This window comes from Chiloscyllium plagiosum, chromosome 6 (assembly GCF_004010195.1).
Source record: "Chiloscyllium plagiosum isolate BGI_BamShark_2017 chromosome 6, ASM401019v2, whole genome shotgun sequence".
NCBI lineage: Eukaryota > Metazoa > Chordata > Chondrichthyes > Orectolobiformes > Hemiscylliidae > Chiloscyllium > Chiloscyllium plagiosum.
In genome coordinates, this window is record NC_057715.1 from 83,573,090 (window position 1) to 83,597,591 (window position 24,502).

Sequence of the window (24,502 nt, forward strand, 5' to 3'; positions counted from 1 at the left end):
TCTTTATCTGAGGAGTTATGAATGGTGTTGCACATTGTGTATCAGTAGCAAACATCCCCATCTCTGACCTTATGATGGAGGTAAGCAGCTGAAGATGTTTGGGATTTGGATACTAAGCTGAAGAACTGCAGTGATGTCCTGGAGCCGACATGATTGATTTCCAACAATCTCTAGAATTATCTTCCTTTGTGTTAGGTATAGTTTCAGCCATTGAAAAAACTTTTTTTCTGACTTTGCTAAGGCTGTTTGATGTCAATAGCAGTCACTGTCATGTGACCTCTGGAATTCAGCTCCCTCTTTTTTTGTCCAGGTTTGGATGAAGGCTGTGGTGAGGTCAGGAGCTTGGGATCTTTATAAAATCCAAACTCCATGTCAGTGAGCAGATTATTACTTTGCAAGTACCTCTTGATAGCATGAGCCCTTTGCATCAATTTAATAAGTGAAAGTTGACTGGGTTGAATTAGTTCTTCTTTTTGTGCAAAGGACCTACCTAGGCACTTTTTTGTATTGGCTTGTAGGTGCCATTGCTTTGTGCAAAGTCCACAGTTGTAAGCGAGAATGGTGTCAGAGCCTGCAGCTGCTGCGGTGTATATTGTTTTCAGTTGTTTCTTGACATCACATGGAGTGAGATAAATTGATTGAACACTGATGTTTGTGGAGCTGGGGATCTTTGGAGGAAGCAAAGATGGATCATCCACTTGACACTTGCATGAAGTACTTGTTCTGTCTTCAAACACTACGTCTTTTATACCGATGCAATAATCACTCCTCAGTGTTGAGGATGGGAACATTTGTGGCGCATCCACCTCCTGTTAATTGTCAATTTCTATTTAGGACTATGTGTGGCAGAGCCACAACAGCTGGGATCTGATCCTTTGATTGTGGGATTGCCTATCCCTGTCTATTGCATGCTACTTAAGCTATTCAGCACGCAGGTAGTGTTGTAGCTTCACCTGGTTGACACCTCATTTTTAATTATGCCTGGTGCTCCTCCTGGCGTGCTGTCTTCTACTTTTTATTGAACATGAACTGATCATCCCACTTTATGGCAATTGTAGAGTCCTTGCCACATCACGAGCTGACAGCTGCTGCTGTTGGCCTGCAGTACCTCATGATATCCAGATTTAAATAACCAAATCTCTTCAATGCCAGTCCCATTTAGCGCACAGTATATTTGACATGAGGGTGGCTGGTGTCATCATTGTGAAGGTGGATTTTCATCTCCATTGACTGTGTGCTGATCACTGCTACTGATATTGTCATGGATAGATGTATCAGTGACAAGTGGATTAGTGAGGGTGAGATCAAGTATATTTTCTCCTCTCCTTGATTCCCTCGCCAGTTGTTACAGACACAACCGATTAGAAATAAACTAGCTAAAGTGTTACCAAGCCACTCTTTGTGATGAACATTGAAAACTCCGCCTGGAATGCATTGTGTCACCCTCAGTGCTTCCACCAGTGATGTTCAACGTGGAGGAGTACTGTGGTAAATGGTAATAAGCAGCAGATTTCCTTGTCCATGTTTGACCTGATGCCGTGAGACCTCTTCGGGTCCAGAGTTGCTGTTGAGAACTCCCAGGGCAACTTGTTCCTGACTGTTCACCACTGTGCTATCCCCTCTGGTGTGTCCGACTTGCAGGTGAGGCAAATGGTGATAGTGGTGTCTGAGACAATGCCTGTAATGTATGATTCTGTGATTATGACTTTGTTAGGCTGTTAGTTGACCAGTGTCTCAGAGCACTCCCAATTTTGGCGCACACTCCCAGATGCTGGGAAGGAAACCTTTGCACAGTTGATGCAGGGTTTTTTGTTTGGTTTCATTCCTTTGGACTTTGTATTAGTTAATGCAACTGAGTGACTTACTAGGCCTTGTCAGAGGATATTTATGAGTCAACTACATTACTCTAGGTCTGGAGTTGCATGTAGACCAGACTAGGATGATAAAATTCCTTCCCTAAACGATATTAGCGAACCAGATGGTTTTTATGACAATCACCATTGAGCTAGCTTTTCTTTATTAAGCTCAAGTTTCACCATCTTTCTCTACATTGACCTCATTGGTATAACATTGCAAATGTAATGCTTAATAGTTTAGCTCATGTCCCTTGTACCTGTTAATGTTGACAGATTCATAAGGTCTTTGGTTCTATTCTGTATGTTAACTTCAACATTACAATAGTTAGTACCCTTCACAAAGTACTAAATTGCCTAGAAAGTAATTTGGAAAGTTGGCATTGTTAAAGTTTCCATTTAATGCTTTATAGAAACTCATTTTTCACACTAAACATGGAAAGATTAAAAGGAATTCTAACCAATGTGTTGATGTTTTAATGGAAAACCAGCAGAAAACAGCCAGATAGAAAATGTTGCAGAGTTCATTAATCCTCCAACCTCTATAGTTTGATAGAATTTAATTTGTATTTACTATATTTTACTAATATTTGCAAAAGGGTATACTGGAATAAACATTGGTTCAGTAATGCAGTGACAGCTGGAATTATGAGAACTGAGAAAATGCCAGCAACATTGAACAAATTTTGCCTTGCTTCACAGTAAAAGGCACAAATTGCATTTGGGAACTAAAATGTATTCAAGGGGCTGTTGATGAACTGAATATACTTAATCCTGTTGATGTTAATTGAGAAAAACTAAATGGACTAAGACCCCTTGTTCCTAAAATTAAGATAGGATTACAATTTTCCAAAATTATGTTGATTCTAGAACAGTCCTAGTGGATTTGAAGTTATCAAGTATGTTAGTATTCAAGAAAGGAGGGATTCAGAAACCAGGGAAATACAGGGCAAAGGAAGAATTAACAATGCACTGAGTGAGTCAGCATGGTTTTATGAAAAGAAAAAGACATACTTTTCCTCTGAATATGTAATTGGTAGGATAGGTAGATAGGAGTGTCAGTAGATGTAATATATTTGTATTTCCAAAAGTTTTTCAGTAAGGTCCCAGACAGACAGCAAGACAGGATCTCATGAAATTGAGATAAATGTTAGCATGGATGGAAGATTAGTTGATGGACAGGAAACAGGAATCGGAGTTGAAGAGGCATTTTCAAGTTGATTACTGTAACTAATGGAGTACAGCCAGGACCTCAACTATTTACAATCTCGACAAATGACTCGGTTGAAGAGATCATGAGTAATGTACTCTACAATGCAAAGCTCAGAAGCTGCAGACATTGGGTGAATGCTCTCACATTTAGATGAATAAGATGTAATCTTTTTGAATCATACACAGTTTTGAAGCGGAGACTTTAAGAGGTTATTTCCTCTGCCAGCACACTTGGTTGAGGAGATCAATTTATTGCAACCACATTTGCTGATGATGCAGAAGTGGGTAGGTTAGCAAGTTGTGAGAAGGATATAGTACGTCTGCAAAGAGTGTAGGTAGGTTAAGTGAGCGGGCAAAATTTTGGTGCATGAAATATATGGGAAAGTGTGAGGTTGTCTACTTCGGTAGGAAAAATAGTAAAGCAGAATATTCAAATGGAGAGAGACTATAATTTTTTTCAATGCAGAGCAATATGGATGTTCTTGTGTAAAATTCACAAAAAAATGTTAGCATGCAGTTATAGCAAGTTATTCAGAATGCAAGTAAAATGTTGTCTGTTATTGCAAGGGGAATGGAGTACAAAAGTAAGAAAGTCTAGCTACAACTGTACAGTGCATTGGTGATATCACATCAAGAGTACTATGTATGGTTTTGGTCTCCCTACTTAAGGAGGGATAAACTTGCATTGGAATCAGTTCACAAGGTTGATTCCTGGAATAAAGGTATTGTTTCTTCTGAAATGCGCCAGATGGCCTGTCAATATAAGCAATCCTGTAGAGGGTTTTTTTTTCCCCCACTCAAACATGTTCTTGCTACTTTTTGTGTTTAACAGACTTGGGACTTTTAGATAATTAAACAGACCACCTATATACTTCACAAGCATTTACATTTGCTCCAGAAATTTCTCTATGTTTAAGGCCTTTCAAAAAGCTCTAATTTAAAACACAGCTGCTGAGTTTGAGTTAAAGTTTTCTGCCTATGAGATTTCCACCCCTTTCCCCTGTGGGCAAGGAGAAAAGGATCTGTCAAAAATAGGGATGGGACTTCAAGATCCAAGTCTTAGAGTTATAGAGATTTTCAGCACTGTAACAGACCCTTCGGTCTAACTTGTCCATGCCGATCGGATATCCCAAAATTAATCTAGTCCCATTTGTCAGCACATGTCTCATATCCCTCTAAACCCTTCCCATTCATATACCCACACAGATGCCTTTTAAAATGTTGTAATTATTCCAGACTCCTCCTCTTTCTCTAGTGGTTCATTCCATGCATGCACAATCCTTTGGGTGAAAAAGTTACCCCTTAGATCCCTTTTAAATCTATTCCCTTTCACCCTAAATTTATGCCCTCTAGTTCTGGAGTCCCCCCAACTCAGGGAAAAAACCTTGTCTATTTACCCTAACCATGCCCCTCGTGATTTTATAAATCTCTGGAAGGTCACTCCTCAACTTCCGACGCTCCAGGGAAAAGACTGGTGAGTCTAATACTGGTGGTGTGCAAGTTGTTGAAGGGAATCCTGAGGGACAGGGTTTACATGTATTTGGATAGGCAAGGACTGATAGTCAACATGGCTTTGTGTGTGGGAAATCATGTCTCACTAACATGATTTGAGTTTTTTGAAGGAGTAACAAAGAGGATTAATTGAGGGCAGAGCGGTGGGCGTGATCTACATGGACGTCAGTAAGGCATTCAACAAAGTTGCTTATGGTAGACTGGTTAGCAAGGTTATATCACATGGAATACAGAGAGAATAGCCATTTAGATTCAGAACTGGATCGAAGGTAGAAGACAGAGGGTGGTGTTGGAGATTGCTTTTCAGACTGGCCGCCTGTGACCATTGGTGTGTCACAAGGATCCAGCCTTTCCCTATAGCTCAAACCCATCATACCTGGCAACATCCTTGTAAATCTTTTCTGAACCCTTTCAACATCCTTCCTGTAGGAGGGAGACCAGAATTGCATTCAATATTCCAAAAGTTGCCTAAGCAATGATCTCCCAACTCCTATACACAATACTCTGACCAATAAAAGAAAGCATACAAACGCCTTTTTCACTATCCTATCTACCTGTGACTCCATTTTCAAGGATTTATGAACCTGCACTCCAAGGTCTGTTTGTTCAGCAACATTCCCCAGGACCTTACCATTAAATGTAATAAGCCCTGCCCTGATTTGCCTTTCCAAAATGCAGCACCTTACATTTATCTAAATTAAACTTCATCTGCCACTCCTCAGCCCATCTGATCAGGAGTCAAACATGTGGTGCTGAAAAAGCGCAGTCAGTCAGGCAGCATCTGAGGAGCAGGAGAGTCGACGTTTTGAGCATGAGCTCTTCATCAGGATTCCTTCTGTGCTCTAGGACCCTCTGATTCAGATGCATCACACTAGAACTTACCACATAATACAAATTGGAATGAGGCATAAACAAGCTGCCAGCATAAAGCTGAAGCCTGTAAATCCATGGAAGGTGGCAGCATAAACATTATTGAAAACTATGAAGGAAACGGTAGCGCTTAAATTTTCAAGACAAGCAACACAGGCAAACAGAACACCTGCAAATGAACAATGAAGAATAAAACTATGTTAATGATGGCACAAAGAAAGAATCTCTTGAAAAATCATACTCTGATTCAGGTTACTTTTTCAACAGAAAACAACTTTCTTTTGTGAAAGATGGAATGAGGGAGAAGGTACTCTGAATATAAAACTGGCATAATCCAGTTAGGCTGAATGGCTTGTTTACCTTGTGGATTTAAAACTAAACCAGAAGTTTCTGCATTGGATCATGGTGTCATTGGGTCAATAACAGGCTCACGATGGCTTCAACAGTAGCCATCAAGATAGTGCTACCTCTTACCTAAAGGCAGTAATTTTACAAAACTGTGCTCCTAGCATAGAGTTTCCTTAAGCCAGGAGGCATAGCAAATATACTTGTTATTTCCTAATGATAAATAAATGAAAAGTCATAGGCAGCACATAGCCAAACCTCTAATATATGTTCCAGAACTTAAAGCTGTATGTCAGTGATTTTTTATTTTATTTAATGAAGCTGATCACTGTACAGCCAAACAAAATTAAGTATTTAAAACTAAAAGAAATCAAGCTATAGAAACATTTTGACGATGCAGCACATTTTCTTATGATACAATGTCTAAAAGAATAGACTGATGGCAGTGTTAAAAAGTGTGATGCTGGAAAAACACAGCCAGTCAGGCAGCATCCGAGGAGCAGGAGAGTCAATGTTTTGAGCGTAACCTCTTCTTCAGAATTCCTGATGCCTGACTGGCGGTGCTTTTCCAGCACCTCACATTTTGACTCTGATCTCCAGCATCTGCAGTCCTCACTTTCTCCCATCTGTTCAAGGGCCCATTGTACTCTGAGGTAACCTTCTTTGCTGTCCACTACACCTCCAATTTTAGTGTCATCTGTAAACTTACTTAACCACAACTCCTATGTTCACATCCAAATCATTTATATAAGTGACGAAAAGTATTGGACTCAATGCTGATCCTTGTGGGACACCACTGGTCACAGGCCTCCAGTCTGAAAAGCAACCCTCCACCACCACCCTCTGTTTTCTACCTTTGAGCTAGTTCTAAATCTAAATGGCTAGTTCTCCCTATATTCTATGTAGTATAACCTTGCTAACCAATCTACCGTGAGGAACCTTGTTGAATGCCTTACTGAAGTCCAAATAGCTCAACCCTCTGCCTCATTAATTCCCTTTGTTACTCCTTCAAAAGACTCAAGTTAGTGAGTCTCACACACAAAGCCATGTTGACTATCCATAATCAGTCCTTGCCTATCCAAATACATGCAATTTCGGTCCTTCAGGATTCCCACCAACACCTTGCCCACCACCGATATCAGGCTCACTGATCTATAGTTCCCTGGTTTTTCCTTGTCCATTATTTTTATAGATCTCTGCAATTGGCTGGACTCTGAGAAAATTTGACCCATAGTGCCAGAACAAAGAGTCAGGCAATTCGGATGGAAATGAGAATTCTTTTTTCATTCTGTATATCCTTGTAAGCCCTGTATATCCTTGAGATTCATTATCCCACAGAGCTGTGATTTCATTGTACCTGATCATTTCAAGGCTGAGATATAAATATTTATATATAAATATAAATCTTTGGATGTTTAACAGAATTAAAGGTTCTGGAGAACAGATTGAAACATAAAGTAGAGATTGAAGTTTGGTTGTTAGCTTCAGGGTCGTATTAGGCATGAAGGGCCTTATGACCTACTCCTGCTCTTATTTCTTATGTTCTTCTGATTGGAGGAATATTTGGAGTTAGTTTTGTTGCTGTATGTGTATATGCTTCAAGATGAATAAATGCCAAATGTTTGGAAGGCCCCGCTGAAGTCTTGGTAAATTGTTGCAGTGCACCTGTAGTTAGTAAACCCTGGAGCTGCAGTGTGCCAGTGATGGAGAGATTGAATGTTTATACAGTTGAATGATCTCATTAGTGCTTGGTATGATTCCAGGCAGTGGCAAGTTTTTTCCTTGATTTCTATTGACTTCAGTTTTACCAGGGATCCTTGCTGTCACATTCTGTGAAATAATGCCCTTGTTTCACTGCTGGAATTTAACTTTCTTGTTTATGTATGGACCGCAGTTGTACTGAGCTTTTGAGCTGAAAGGCTCTGGCAGAACTGAAACTAAGCAATGGTTTCATCTTTATTGAAACTTGTAGACACTTGGCTGAGCGGTACATTAATTTTGTTCTTCTTTAACTTGTGTTTTCTGTCTTGCAGGAGGTGCAAAATGGAAGGCTGTTTCGGCTACTAGCAAAACTGGGAACCATCAATGAGAGGCCAGAGTAAGCTTTATTAGCAGGAAATCAAGCTAGAATGTGACGTTCCAGGTTTATTTTTGCCATCTCTCTACTCTTACCGTACTGGTACCCTACTCCTCCCTTTCTATTTTTTTCCTTTCTGAATATCATCTTGCATTTAGCCTAGGCCAGACACTCATCTCTAAGAAACAAAACAGAAGTTGCTGGAAAAATTGAGCAGATCTGGCAGCATCTGTGAAGAGAAATCAGAATTAACATTTCAGCTCTGGTGACCATTCTCAGAACCCTCCTGAGAAAGGATCACCGGACCTGAAATGTTAACTCAGATTTCTCTTCACAGATGCTCCCAGACCTGCTGAGCTTTTCGACATCTTCTGTCTTTGTTCAGAGTTTCTGTGGTTTTATCATGATTCTAAGAACATTTGATAATATCAGGTTTGATAGCCAAACAATAGAAGCACAGATGCATACTTCAGTCTCGGCAGAGTGGACCCATTTTTTTTCTTTTCCATCTGTCATTTACCCCAATTTTAAATCATTATTATTCCTTCACTGTCATTAGCGTGCCCTTTGTTTTTCGCTCTGGCCGCCCTCACAATCTGTTCCACTCTTCCTCCCACTATGCTTACAGCATTGAAAACACCATTTCCCAACTGCTTTTAGTTTTGAAGAAGAGTTATAGCAGACTCAACATTAACTATTCCTCCCGCCACTGATGCTGCCAGACCAGTTGAATTTCTCTAGCACATTGTTTTTAATTCAGATATCAAATACCTGCAGTATATTGCTTTTATATTAGTTCAAAATTGTTTTTCATTATAGGCTATGCAACTATATATGAGAATATGCTAAGATTACTCCACTCTCGTCATGTTAATTTGACTGTCAGGTCCCTCTGATTTCTAAATATGCAGCCACTATCTTTATAATTGTCTTGGGTATGAGGTTTATGTAATTACTCTGCTAGTAATATTTTAATATTGAATATTAGAAAATAATTATGTTCAGTCCATCACCAGGATCAAATGCTTCCATTCTCAAAATATTACTTGACAGTGCCTCACTTAATCTGCTCCTAGCCTCATGCTTTGTTACTTATAAGTTTGGCTATTGTGTCTAGGTTAGCATCCGTCTTCCATGACTCGAACGTTATCTTATCCTAAAGTGCTGCCCATATCCAAACACTCACCAAGTGCTACATATTTGTTACATTTGTGTTTACTTACCTACATTGACTTCTGGTCTACCATTACCTCAATTTTCAAATTATTATTCTTGTTTTCAGATGCTTCCATTGCTGTTTCTCAGTGTGATAATCCTTCAAGATATGTGTGCTGCTCTAAATATGGCCTTTTCACCATTCCTGATTTTAGTTGATCTGCGGTTGGTGGCTGTGCCTTCAACTGCAAATGCTGTCAGCTTTGAAATTCTGTTCCCAAAACTTGCTGCCTTCTCATGTTCGTTTAAGAGGTTTTTTCTAAGCTGTTATTTTGCAGATATTTCTGCCATTATGCCTTTTATGGATCATCATGAAGTGTTGTTTCCTCAGACTTTTGCCTTTGGATATTTTGCTATGTTGAAGGTAGTGGGTAAATGCAAGTTGCTGCTTCACCCTTTTATATCTGAAGAAATTAAATGTAGACAACTATACTTCATAATGATGCAACAGTGGTTCAAAATTTGAGCATTTTTTGTAATAGTTTTGATCAGAACCTAACAATTGTATCTTTTTTAATCTGTTCCTGGGTTGTGGTTATTGCTGACAGCACCAAACTTTTACTTCCCTTTCCTCACTGCCCTTGAGAGGTGGAGGCACTCAAAAGGGAATTAGATGGTTATTTAAAAGCAATAGTCTGCAGAGAAAAGGCATAAGGAAAGTATTTGAATGGGTCCTCATTTGGAGAGTAGAGCAGATACGATGGGATGAATGACTTCCACCACTGCAACAATTCTGAAATTCCAGAGTGAAAGGTTTCTTTAATAGCTTAATTTCAATATTGTAAATGCATCTGCAATGCTGTTAGGGAGACAGTGCTTGGATTTTAACTCCATGACTTTAAGAACAAATATATAACTTGCAATTAGGATCATTCATGAATTGATGGCAGGATTGTAATTAATTTGCTCTTGTTCTTCTAGATGATAGAAGCCCTGGTTTTGGAAGGTGTTGATAAAGGACTTTTGTGAGTTGCTGCAGAGGATCTTGTAGATCAGGCTTTTCCAGTGGGCTGCCTGGGTGGAGGGTTCCTATGAGGCCCCCATGCTGATGCTCAAAAATGGACACATTTGGAAAATCGCAATCATAATATTATGTCGGATAGGATAAAGATCAGACAATGATTAAGATTCCTGACTGTAAAACAGCAGATTTTGTTGATATAAAAATTGAACTGGAGCATGTTGATTGGAAACACCATTTTGGTGGATAAAGCAGTAGATGAAAAATGGGAGAATTTCAAAGAGATGAATAGGGTGCAAGCTATATGCCAACTGAGAAATAAAACCTGATGTATCCAAAGCTAGAATACCTTGAATGATTAACGATATTGATGGCGAAATAAGGAAGAAGAAAAAAAGAGGTAAATGATGCATACCAGAATAATAATACCAATAGAATCAGAAAAGTATCTCAAATGCAGAGACAGACTAAAGTTGGAATAAGAAAGGGTAAGAGGAAGCTTGAGTACAGGATGTCATGTTGTGCTAAAACCAATAATAAAATGTTGAGCAAATACATTAATAGCAAAAGATTAATGAAGGATAGAGCGGTTCTCATAAAGAACAAACAGGGTAAGCTGTTTACTGAAGCAAAGAACATGGCAGAGATACTAAATGAGCACTTCGCTTCTGTCTTTACCAAATTGGAAAATGGTAACAATGGCCGATTTGAAAATATGGGTGTTGAGCAATTCAGCAGGAAAATGGTAGATGAGAAGAGGTGCTAAAAAGGTTGGCAGAACTCCAAGGTGGAGAAGTCAGCAGACCTGGATGGGTTGCATCCTAGGTTGCAGAGAGAAGTAAGGGAACGAAATGCAGAGCTATTGACAGAATTTTTCTGGCCTTTCTGAACACAGGATTGGTGCTGAAAGACTGGAGGATTGCAAATTTGACACCATTATTTAAGAAAGGGGCAAAGGATAACCCAGGAAACTGTAGCCCTGTAAACATGATGTCAGTAGTGTGTAAACTGGTGAAAGCCATAATACAGGATTAGGTAAAAATACGTTAATTCTAGACAGTCAACATGGCTTTGGCTCTGACAAATTTAATGGAATTCTTTGACAATGTGATTCAGACAGTGGATGAGGGTAATGCTGTGGATGTTGCATATTTGGACTTTCAGAACACATTTGATATGGTGGAACATGGTAGGTTCATTTGCAAATTAGAAATGTTTGGAATTGATGTGTCCTTGGCAGCATGGATTATAAATTGGTTAAAAGATATGAAACAGAGGATAGTTATAAATGTGCATTTCTCAGATTGAAGACAAGTTGAAAGTGGTGTTCTTCAGGGATCAGTGTTGGAATCCTTGCTTTTTCTGATTTGGAGATGGGTGTTGAGGACAAAATCTCGAAATTTGCGGGTGATACTAAACCAGAGAGTTTAGTGAAATGTGGCAATCATATTGAGTGACATCAGAGTGCCATTGGCAAGTTGGCCCAATGGGCAGAGGCCTGTCAGATGAATTTCAAAGCAGAGAAATGTGAGGTAATTTTATTTTTGTAAAAGATAAATGGAGAGACAATACAGGCTCAATGGTACAACTTTGAGCAGAGGAACCTCAGGGTTCACATGCATAGTTCTCTGAAGATGGCCAGGCAAGTTAATACAGTTGTTAAGAATGCTGATAAGATCCTGGGATTTATTAAGAGTCATAGAGCATAAAAGTAAGGAAGTGATGTTGCACTTCTATAGATTATTGGTCAGACCACATTTGGAGTATTTGATTCAATTCTGGGCACCTTATTTAAGGAAGGATGTTAAAGCTCTGTAGAGAGTATAAAGAGATTTATTAGACTGATATCATGAATTAGGGCTTTTAGATACAAGGAAAGATTAGAGAAATTGGGCTTAATCTTACCTGCTCCCAAGAGAATAAGAGGTGACCTTATTAAGACATCAAAATTATGAACAATTTTGATAACGTAAAGAACAATATTCTGTTTCTACTAGTTGGTATGTTGGGAAGAAGGGATGACAATTTCAGGATTGTCAGCAAGAGAGCTAGGAGTGAGATAATAAGAAACTTCTAGAGTTTTTAAGATTTGGATATGCTGCTTTGGAGAGTGATGGAAGTGGATGCTGAGGATGTTTAAAAGAGAGCTGGATATATATATTTGCAAATGATTAGTGGGCGGCATGATGGCACAGTGATTAGCACTGCTGCCTCACAGCACCCGGGTTCAATTCCCGCCTCAGGCGACTGACTGTGTGGAGTTTGCACATTCTCTCCGTGTCTGCGTGGGTTTCCTCCGGGTGCTCCGGTTTCCTCCCACGGTCCAAAAATGTGCAGGTTAGGTGAATTGGCCATGTTAAATTGCCGTAGTGTTAGGTGCAAAGGTAAATGCAGGGGAATGGGCCTGGGTGGGTGTGCTCTGGCAGGTCGGTGTGGACTTATGGGACGAAGGGCCTGTTTCCACACTGTAAGTAATCTAAAAAAAGTAATTTAGAGGCCAATGGGGAAAGGGCTGGAAATTGGGACTAGTAGGGTTAAGTGGTGTCCTTCTGTATTATAAAATTCTATGATTCTATTTGAGATGTTTCATGGAACTACTGCAAGCAGAGGCTGGTTCTCTTCCACACTTATGTAATCCCACTAGTAGGTGTATGAGCCTTGGCAGCAGGGTACGGGGAGAGTGAGGCAGGGGGGGTTTGATTGATGAGTGAATATTTGAGGGGGGCTTTATTGGTGAGGCTATTAAGAGTTAGTGAGGAGATGGTGGTGAGGAGTTGGTGAGTATCACTGATGGTGGTGGGGGTATCGCTGGGTAAGTGTCAGGGTGGGGGAGTGGAGTTGGGGGTGTGAGGCACACAAACAACAACTTGTGTGGAAAGTTGTAGGTCATGCTATAAAAGAGATAGTAACAATGGGAATGCAAAATTGGCTGAATAGGAAATCCAGAGTAATGGCCAACAGGTATTTTTTTGGGAAGGAGAAACGTTTTCAGAGGAGTTCCCCGGGGTCAGTATTGGGACCCTGGCTTTTCCTGATTTATATTAATAGATCTTGGTGCACAAGCGATTAATTTCAAAATTTGTGGGTGTCACAAAACTTATGAGAAGTATAGTATAGAAATCCAACAGGATAATGACCAGCTGGTGCAGAGGACGAACATTTTGTGGATGACATTGAATGCAGAGAAATGTGAGGTGATGCACTTCATTTTAAATCGTACAATCCCTACAGTGTGGAAGCCCATCGACCCCCAAAGATCATCCTATCCACATCCTCCTCCCTTCCACCCTGACCCTCTATCCCTGCGTTTCCCATGGCTAATCTAACTAGACTGCACATCCCTGGACACAATGGGCAATTTAGCATGGCCAGTCCACCTAACCTGTGGTTCTAGGGACTGTGGGAGGAAACTGGAGCACCCAGAGGAAATGCAAGCAGACACTGGGAGAATGTGCAAACTGCACACAATCGCTTGAAGGTGGTAGGAAGAACTTTGAAACCCAATATAGTTTGGAGCATCAGCGATTAACTGGTAGAGCAGATGGGAGAGTGAGTAACCTGAGTGATGGAGGGCCAGTGGTTGAGTTTGAGTGAGGCTTGGCGAGAAAGTGAGTGACTAGTTGGTGTGATGAGGGTAGGTGGATGGATTGGTGAGTACATGGGCCAGAAACCACCACCTCCCCAGAAAAAAAAACTACCAACAAAACAAGCTGGGAAAGGAGGGGGGCAATCCGAATTGAAAGGCAACTCACTTCCTCCTCTCATAATTGTGTGAATTCCACCCAGAGCATCTCAGAGTGTGCACCGCCAGTGGTGTAAAACGACCAGTATTAATTAAACTCAACTCCTTAGTCAACCATCAAGAGAGAAAGTAATGTAATTAATTCTGAAACTAGGGTCCTTATCTTAATAAACAAATGTCTCATGATATGAGGTTCAAGCTGGCTATCATGAATTGCGGAAAGTTTCTTAAAGGTATGAAGGTGGATAGGCAATGGCAAATCTTTAAAGAGTGCATGGAGGAACTGCAACAATGATTAATTCCTGTCTGTTGCAGAAATAAAATGGAAAAGGTGACCCAAGCATGGCTAACAAAGGAAAATTAATGATAGTATTAGATGGCATAAAATATTTCTAAAACAACAGATCTAAGGATTGGGAGCAGTTTAGATTTCAGCAAAGGAGGACAAAGGGATTGATTAGGGAGAAATAGAGTAAGCTTGGAGAAGCATCAATCAGTGTGTGGAGAGAAAAAGGATAGTGAAGACAAATGTAGGTTTCCCCTTACCATCAGAAACATGGAAAGGTATAATGGAGAATAAGGAGATAACAGACCAATTGTCTTCACCAAGGAGGGCACAAATAACATTCCAAAAATATTGGGAAACACCAGATCTAGTGAGAGGAGTATCTGAAGAAAATCGTATTAGTAGGGAAATGCTGTTTGGGAAATTGACAGGATTCAAGCATGACAAATTGCAAGACCAGATAATCGACATCACAGAATACTTAAGAAAATGCCTGTAGAAGTAATGGATGCATTGGTAGTTATCTTTCAAGATTTTACCAACTCTGAAAAGTTCCCATGGATTCGATGGTAGCAACATACTATTTGAAAAAGGAGATAGAAAACAAGGAATTTATAGACTGGTTGATCTGACATCAGTAGTAGGGAAAATGGAGTCCATTATGAAACATTTAATAACTGAGCACATGGAAAGCGTTGACAGGATTGGACATAATCACTATGGGTTTACGAAGGGGAAATCATGCTTGACAAATCATCTGGAGTTTTTTGAGGATATGACCAGTAGAGTTGATGAGGCGAAGCCAATGTATCTTGTTTACTTGAACTTTCATAAGCTGTTGATAAAGGCCCATAGATTGGAGGTAGTGTACTGATGTGTTTAGAGAGCTGGTTGATGGACTGGAACCAGAGTAGAAATGAATGGGTCTTTTTCCAAATGGCAACCAGTGACTAGAGAGGTACCTGCAGGAATCTTTGCTTGGACCTCAGCTATTCACAGTATACTTGAGTGATTTAGATGAAGGGACTAAATGTAATTCTGCACTTTTGCAGATGACACAAAGCTAGGTGGGAGGGTGAACTGTGAGGAGGATGCAGAAGTATTTCAGTGTGATTTTAACAAATTGAGTAAATGGATTTCAGATGAAGTATATTGTGGAAATGTCAAATTATCCAAAACGTGAAGGCAGATTGTATCTGAAGGACATTAGATTGGGAAAGGAGGAACTGCAATGAGACCTTGGTGTGTTTGTACACCAGTCGCTGAAAGGTGGGCTTGCAGGAGCAGCAGGCAGTGAAGAAAGCAAATGGTATCTTGGCTTTCACAATGAGAGGATTAGAGTACAGGAGGAATCATAACTTGTTGCAGTTGTACAGGGCCTTGTTGAGTCCACCTGGTGTGTTGTATACAGTTTTGGTCTCCTTATCTGGGGAAGGATGTCTGGCTCTGGAGGGAGTGCAGCAAAGGTTTATTGGGCTGATTCTTGGGATGACAGTCCTAACTGATCCAGTCTCTCTTTATATGTCAGTTCTACATTCATTGGAGTTTAGGAGAATAAGAAGGGACCTCCTAGAAACCCACCATTTTGAGTTGTAGCTTCAGGCTTTGGTAGTAGAATTATAATATTCCAGTTTGTGTTTTGAAGAAGTTTCCAAACTTAATTGAACCTATTTTAACCTATTAATTTCTTGGAATCCTACATGCATGACTTTTTTTTCTAATTTTCTTCTTGATTGTGAGCACCAATTTTACTGTGTGGTTATCTTTCAAACTTCGGTTTATTCGCTAATGTAACCAAGGATTTATCCAAAATTATCAAACAGTTTATTCACTTTATTTGATACGTAATTTTAAGTTGGAGAAAGTGAGGACTGCAGGTGCTGGAGATTGGAGTTGAGAGTGTGGTGCTGGAAAAGCACAGCTAGTCAGGCAGCATCCGAGGAGCAGGAGAATCGATGTTTCAGGCATGAGCCCTTCATGATGAAGGGCCCATGACTGAAACGTCTATTCTGCTGCTTATTGGATGCTGCTTGACTGGCTGTGTACTTCCAGCACCATACTCTTGACCATAATTTTAAGTTGTCAAACAATATTGGTAAATTTTGATAGATGAGATAATGTTGGAGAACTACAACCAAGTTGTTTGCTACATTTTCTCATCTAATTTCCTTCATGTTATAAAAACAATTCATTGCTTGCTTACAAGCAACAATGATGACTTAATAAATATTTAATTGACGACAAGGTATTTTGCAACACCATTACAGTGTGCAAGGTAAGTTATTTTACTGTTTTTCTCTGTCTCTGAGGCAAAAGTGTCATTATTTGGGTCAAGTTAACATATTTAACTTTTCTTTCACCTTACAATTATAAACATTTGCTGCTGACTGGAGTGACTGAAATTAAGTGGAGGAAAGCCTATTAGGCAAACCAGTAGGATTCTTGCCTAGTTAGAATGTAACATCTCTGAAGAAGGCATTACCTCAGTGATTTTTGTTTTCTTCATTTGGAGTACAACCTGAAGGTATGTTTGAGAATGAAGAGGACTTTACCAGAGATAGGTACATTTGCACATTTTTCAGCTGCCTTATTGCATCAACTGTCTGCTTCTGGTTCCTCCAAAATAATGAAGATACAGTCACTGAAAGAGACCCAGTTTGCAGCAAAGGCTACTGGGAAGTAACATGAATTCAATAACATGGTTACTGACACAAAAATGGTTTTATGGTTCTTAATAAATGTATTAATTTGGATGTGGAGATTGAACTACATTCAAAGAATAAAATAGACCATATTAAGGGTAAGTTATCTAAAATTTTTGATTATAGTGAAGCAAGAGTTGTGCTATGTGAAATTAATTTAACCACGCATCTTGTAAATATTTATCCAATCTGCACCTTAACACCCTACAGCAGACCCTTGACATTTATTAACAAAATTGAGCAGCGTTCTAGTTCATGCTGATTTCTGCATGATGTGGTAAAGACAATGTATACCATCTTTCTGGCAATTGTATATTTAGCTACTTTAAATGATGCAAAAGCAAACAAAGCATATTTTTTAATGAATGCATTCAGTGAATAAAACTGATGACTTTTCACAAATACTGTAACTGTTCATTTAATCAAATATATTAAATAAATTATTTTGAGAAGCTATTAATTGTAATAGGAAATGTCATATTTCCTTGTTAAAATTGAAATATTTGATTCAAAAATGATTATAATATTGTTGAAGAAATATCTTTCCATTAACTGAAACACCTCCACCTCTTCCAACATGAAATAACTCCAGAGTATTAAAAAAGTGAGTGACAGCATTTCTTGATGATGACGTTTTTTCTTCAGGGTAATATTTCAATCCTACAGCTGTGAATAAGAACCAATAACTTTAATGCTTTCCTTCATCAAGCTTTCACCACTGCACTCAGTCATAAATTTTCAAAGTTAATTATTTTATACAGTTGATGGTATTTGATGTTATTCCCTTTATTTACCCCCAGTACAGTGAATCAATATATACATTGCAGGATAAAACTTATTGCACTATCCTCATTTGCTTTTGACGTTCCATTTCAAGAAGCTAAAATGTACTTCTGTTTAAAATTCAACATCACATCATGTTATAATACATTGCATTTATGAAGCATGTAATAAAAATTTTATACTGATGTGTGCCCTTCTGTGATTGAAAATCTTAGTGTGGGTATTCAACAGACTTACTGCATTCACATTGTACAAATTGTTTTGTCAGGTTCCAAAAGGATCCAACGTGGTCAGAGACAGGTGACCGATACTTGTTAAAATTATTCAGAGATCATCTTTTTCACCAGTTGACTGAAACTGGTACTCCATGGATTGACCTCAGTCACATAGTCTCTTGCTTAAATAAGGTAATGGATCATATGATAATAAAACAGAAATTACTGTTATTTTGGAACTTTGTGAACATTTAAAAAAATTTTACAAGAAATTCTTTCAACTCCTTTTAGTAATCTTAAAAGCATACATTTTGTATTGCGTTTAAGTATGTAATTTCATGTATTTTACTTTTGTGCTTGCTTTTGTTTGAAAGATGATCACTGTTTATTGTTCATTTTTGTTCCTTTGCAGTTGGATGCTGGTGTACCAGAAAAAATTAGTCTGGTTTCCAGAGATGAGAAGAGTGTTCTCGTGGTGACATATGCTGATCTGAAGCGTTGTTTTGAAAGCGCTTTCTCAGAACTCCTAGCAGCTTCTAATGGACAGTTGTAGTATTTGCTGTGCTGAGGCAAAACATTGCTGAAGAACAATATAAAGAGCTAATTGCACTACAACTGTATTAATGCCATCTCATTTCACATTTAAAGTACAAATGTAAATGAGCAGCGCTGCTTGCACTTCGGTCAGGTACACTGTTACTTGAAGGAAGAACGTCCATATCACAGGAGCCTAGAACTGCCACCAGAGGTTGTTTCTGTGAAGACTGTTTTTAAATTGGGAAGTGGCATCAGATGCATGATGATCCCAGTTTTATTTTTTCACATGTTTATGCACTAATTTTAAGTTCAAGACTTGTGATCTTTAAGGATGTACCACATGTAATTTTGATAAGGGAAAATCGTTATCTTTAGAATTACTTTCTGGGTAACAGTATATATCCCTAAGGAAGATGTTGAAGTGATTGTACTGCACGCACGCCTATGGCAAGGACTAGGTGAAAATGCCATTGGATATACTATTTGTGAACTGAACTCCGATGGGTTATATTTCTGGCAAAAAGACATGCTGGACTTCAGACCAACTGCCATGTGCTATCACTTAGAAAACCAAACTACAGAAAGCATATTTTTATGAAAATCAGGTGGAATATTAAATGGACGCTATTCTTCCAGGAACTAAACAGCTCCTGTGTGTCAGTGTTGATGGCATCTTTGTGAACTATCACAGCTACACATCTTTCATAACAAAATTAAAAAGTAGCTTTTTTGCTTCATACAGTTACCAGCGCCTTTTTTAACAACAAATTCAGTGTAAGTAATTGGAACAGGTAAGATGCCTCTACATTTATGCAAGCTTTTTTTTATAGGAGACTAATTTTTAAATTGGGTTCAATACCTGAAATGTCAGGAGTGGATTAGGTTTTGTTATGTATCATTTAATTTTGTATAAAGTTCTATTATTTGAACAGCAGCTTTAATAGGGTACTTTACACTGGATATGGAAACAAACAAGGACTTTGTCAAGTACACTTGCACAAAAACACAGCAGTTGTTTCACAGTAACCTGTGCAATTTTGGAATGATTGGGCTGCTGTGCCTTTACAATACTGTTGCCCCAAAGTTGGCTTTGCAATTAGTCATCTGAATTACAGATATATGAAACTACCTAAAGTGTGATGTTTCTTAAAGTTAGAAACAGAATCGCCTTTTTAGGGAAATTCTTTCAGAATCAATTTCTACATGTGTTATCAAGTACTGAAACTGAACCAGCTGGGAAATGCAGAACATATCAAGACATAATGCAACCAAACAGTCATATGTGACTGCCAATTCCATTGGGCCAAAATATAGAAATGAATCTAAAAGAAATTTAACTCAATCTAATGACTGTGACATGTCTTTTCTTCCCAGTATTAAATCTTTAATTATACTGACTGCTTTGTGGAAGAAATGTTGAAACTGAGGGCAGTACAGCCTTGATAATCGAAAGTTCTTACCCGTTACCCCAGTTTTATAAGCTTAAAATTCTGCATATTGAATTTCAGTGTTGGCAACGTCATTCATACAAAAGATTTGGAATCTAAACCTGTTTGGCAACCACAACTAGATTCACCTGGTAGCAGCAGTTAAAACTAATGGGGAAGGACTACATATATTTGTGATTTTGACACATTTGTATGCATCCTGTGTGAAATTGATCTATCAACAGGCAGTAGAAGCAATTGCAATGCTCCCTCATTTTAGCTGCAAAAAAGTTGAGGGAACTCTACTATGTTCTTTCAAGGATAATGTCCTAAGTAAAGTTGTGTCAATAGCTCATCTGTTTGACAGAGAAGCAGCTGTTTTTGTATGTTTTGAGAAAAACATTTTTTATAAAATCACAAAAAACAAAAAAAATGGTATTCTGACAATGAGGAGAAATACTGTATTTATATCATTCTGTGCACTTCAAAAGGTTCTTGTTTCCACATGGTTTCTGAATAATTGCGGAAAGGGGATCATCTGTGGGTATTAAGGGTTGGGAGTGCATGGCCTCCTCACATTCTTAGTATGGACCAATATTTGGGTAACAGGCAGAGGTAAACAGGGCTTAAATTTTGATGTTTACTGAACCAGCACACTGCCTCTGGATTGTCAAAAACAAAAAACAATCCCTGAATCTAAAAGAAATTCTGATTACTCTGTTCTTACCTTTGAATCTGATTTCATAGTGAGGTAGCTAAATGCCTACAAAGTTCATTTGAATGTATTCCTGATCCAGCCCAAATCAGCATTTGTACATCAAATTTTACATTCTTTGCTCCTTTGTTACCATAGCTAACATTTCTAGTCACCATGCGATTTTAAGTCCTGATCTATGAAATTTATTCATAGATGTCTATTTCAGAGGGTTCCAATATTCTGGACTGTTTCAGATTCAAACAATTTTAAAATATTTGCAGTTGAGCTTTGAAGTCAATATTGATTTCTCAAACAAAATTTTGGCCATCTGCACTTAAATTGGCTTACCACTATTGCAAAATAGTTTAGGAAGGCTTTGAATATGGTGAGTAACGTGCTACCTTTTGATGATCCAGTGCCAGCCCTTGAAATCATATGGTGACTTCAATTTTTGAAATCATGTATGGTTTGAAAATTCATTTCAGTTATATACAGGGTTTTCAGTTGCCTAATGCTGTTTGAAACAATCCGCATATGTATTACTTAAAAACTTGTTTTATATATTCTGTCAGTAACAGTTTTTGTTTTGTAAGAAAACCTTGTAAGCATATTCTGCACATGTTCCACTTCAGCCTTATTTTGTTTATTTGTAAAGAAAAATGTCCTGAAACCAGCTATCACAAAAGTATCAGTCTGTCTGTATGACCCCTCCTCAATGTTAAATGTTACCACATCTGATTTAAACTTTTGTGTGTACAGCAGTATTTTAATAAAGAATACCAGAATTCAGTCTTGCCTGTATGTTCCTTTTGTTCAGGGTTGTGGATGTTGCTGGTTAGACCAGCATTTATTGTCCATCCCTAATTGCCTGGTGAAGATGTTGAAGAGCTGCCTCCTTGAACTGCTGCAATCCTGGGCTATGGGTCCCTGGATTTTGAAAAGTAACAAAGTAACTACTAAATTGAAAATGTAGATATCAGCATTTTGTATAAAAATTAGCTTCAGTATCTTGGAATTTACCAGATATTACTTTGAAGGTTTGCATTAATTAAGTATAACATAGACAAACATTTAAGGCAGCATCTTGGGTGGAAAATCTATTTACATAAGTAATGATACAATGATGGGATGAATGTCTCAAAAATATAACATTCAATTATTATCATGCATAGCAGTGCACTTAGGAAATATAGATCAAATGTAATCCAATCTGCAGGAAATGGATTGATTCAGGGACATTATTGTAACCAAAACTATTAATGGTTACGTGACAAAAACAAGATCTGCACATGCTGAAAAATTGAAATGATCATCAGTTTATACAATATCTGTGGAGGGAAGAAAAAGAGTAAAAATTTCAGGTCTGTGTCCTCATCAGAAATTATGTATGTTAGATTTGCAATAGATTTTGAGCAGGTGTAAGGGCAGAGTGAGGGAAGACGAAGAAATGCAAAAGATCTGAGACAGGATGGGTAGCATGAGGAATTAAATGGCAACAAGTTTAGCACTTCGAACAGTGCAGGCCTATTGGCCCTCGATGTTGTGCTGACCTTTTATCCTACTCGAATTTCAAACTAACCTACATACCCTTGTATTTTACTACCATCCATATCCCGATCCACGCGCTGCTTAAATGTCCCTAATGTATCTGACTCTACTACCACTGCTGGCAGTGCATTCAATGCATCCACTACTCTGCGTAAAGAACCTACCTCTGACGTCTCCCCATAACCTTCCTCCAATCACCTCAAAATTATGTCCCCTCATGATAACCATTCCCGCCCTGGCAAAAAGTCCCTGGCTATCCACCCGATCTATGCATCTCATCCTCTTGTACACCTCTATCCAGTCACTCTGGGTAATCCAAGATGGAGGACAGGAAAAATTTCTGGCTGTAACAGCTGCTACTTTTTTAAGGTATTTTAGGTGCTGGAGGTGATTTCCTCGAATTTCGGGAGCAGTGATTATTGTTTTATATGTTGTTGCATTGTTTTGGAACTTTGGGGGGAAAAAAGTCAAAACAACAGCAGTTTTAAAATGGAGAAGAACAGACAAAGGAAGCACAGGGTGAGGACAGTGCAGGAGAGAGAGAGAGAGAGAATCTGCACAGTTACTGCCTTTGCTGTTTTGAATTCATAGAGTCACAGAGATGTACAGCATGGAAACAGACCCTTCGGTCCAACCCGTCCATGCCGAACAGATATCCCAACCCAATCTAGTGGACATCGGAGTGTGTCTAGGAAAATTAACAAACAGTGGAATTTACAACTAATCTTGGAGGAACCTGTTTGGGCGAAGTTCTCAGCACAGAATCCGATAAGTTAATCATTGTTTTAAGTGTGTTCAACAGAAAGGCTGCAGTAGTGAGTAGAGTGGGTTTTTTCTTGTTTAGATGTTTTTGGAGATATGTCTCTTGATTAAACTTCAAATATAAGCCATCACTATTAATTTAACCTGGGGCAGTGTTTTGTAGAGGAATAAGACGGTGTTATTTTCTGTGTCTGTAGATTGTGAAGAAGCAAAAATGGCCTTTAGTACAGTGACATGTTCTACTTGTCAGTGTGAGAGTTTAAGGGTTACTGCAGATTTTATCTGCCATAAATGCTGTTGGATGTGAATCTTATCAGATCGAATGGAGAGACAGAAGCAATGAGGAATTTGCAACAGCAACAGTATGTGATGGATGGCAGTTATAGGAAGGGGGGAAAGTCTCCGATACAGTCACATAAATGGGTTAACTCCAGGAAAGCGAAGAGAGGTAAGCACCTAATGCAGGAGTCTTTTGTGGATATACCCATTTCAAACAGGTATGCTGTTTTGGAAAATGTAGGGGGTGATGGATTCTCAGGGGAACGTAGCACAAACAGCCAAGTTTCTGGTATTGAGATTGGCTCTAATGCAACGAGAAGTTCATTGGCTTCCAAGAGATCAATTGTGTTAGAGGATTGTGTAGTCTGAGGTACAGGCGTATGCTTCTGTGGCCAGCAGTGAAAAAGCAGAATGCTATGTTGCTTCCCTGGTGCCAGGATGAAGGATGTCTCAGAGAGTGTGCAGAATGTTCTCACAGGGAAGAGGGGCCAACCAGAGGTCATTGTCCACATTGGAACCAACAACACAGGAAGGGAAAAGGTTGAGATTCTGAAGGGCGATTACAGAGAATTGGGCAGAAATTTAAAAAGGTCCTCGAGAGTAGTAATATCTGGATTACTCCCAGTGCTACGAGCTAGTGAGGGCAGGAATAGGAGGATAGAGCAGATGAATGCATGGCTGAGCTGGTTTTTGGGAGAAGGATTCACATTTTTTGATCATTGGAATCTTTTTTGGGGTAGAAGTGACCTGTACAGGAAGGATGGATTGCATCTAAATTGGAAAGTGTTTAATATACTGGCAGGGAGATTTGCTAGGGTTGCTCGGGAGGATTTAAACTAGTAATGTGGGGTGGGACCCAGGGAGATAGTGAGGAAAGAGATCAATCTGAGAGTCGTACAGTTGAGAACAGAAGCGAGTCAAACAGGGCAGGCAGGGACAAGGTAGGACTAATAAATTAAATTGCATTTATTTCAATGCAAGGGGCCTAACAGGGAAGGCAGATGAACTCGGGGCATGGTTAGGAACATGGGACTGGGATATCATAGCAATTATAGAAACATGGCTCAGGGATGGGCAGATCTGGCAGTTAATATTCCAAGATAGAAATGCTACAAGAAGGATAGAAAGGGAGGCAAGAGAGGAGGGGGAGTGGCACTTTTGATAAGGGATAGCATCACAGCTGTGCTGAGGGAGGATATTCCCAGAAATACATCCAGGGAAGTTATTTGGGTGGAAGTGAGAAATAAGAAAAGGATGACCACCTTATTGGGATTGTATTATAGACCCCCTAATAGAGGGAAATTGAGAAACAAACTTGTAAGAAGATCACAGTTATCTGTAAGAATAATATGGTGGTTATGGTAGGGGATTTTAACTTTCCAAATATGGGACTGCCATAGTGTTAAAGGTTTAGATAGAGAGGAATTTGTTAAGTGTGTAGAAGATAATTTTCTGATTCAGTATGTGGATGTACCTATG

General features: G+C 38.9%; 1 protein-coding gene across 2 annotated transcripts in view; it reads left to right on the plus strand.

Annotated features, from left to right (window-relative positions):
- The window catches only part of pan3 (poly(A) specific ribonuclease subunit PAN3), a 173,633-nt gene extending 152,410 nt beyond the window's left edge, over positions 1-21,223 (plus strand). For both annotated transcript variants that reach the window (XM_043692011.1, XM_043692013.1), the window contains exons 16-18: positions 7,826-7,890; positions 17,827-17,965; positions 18,186-21,223. In XM_043692011.1, coding sequence (XP_043547946.1) covers positions 7,826-7,890; positions 17,827-17,965; positions 18,186-18,326 — 345 coding nt within the window. In that variant the 3' untranslated portion in view covers positions 18,327-21,223. The remainder of the gene's footprint in view (positions 1-7,825; positions 7,891-17,826; positions 17,966-18,185) is intronic.
- Positions 21,224-24,502: the final 3,279 nt, after the last annotated feature.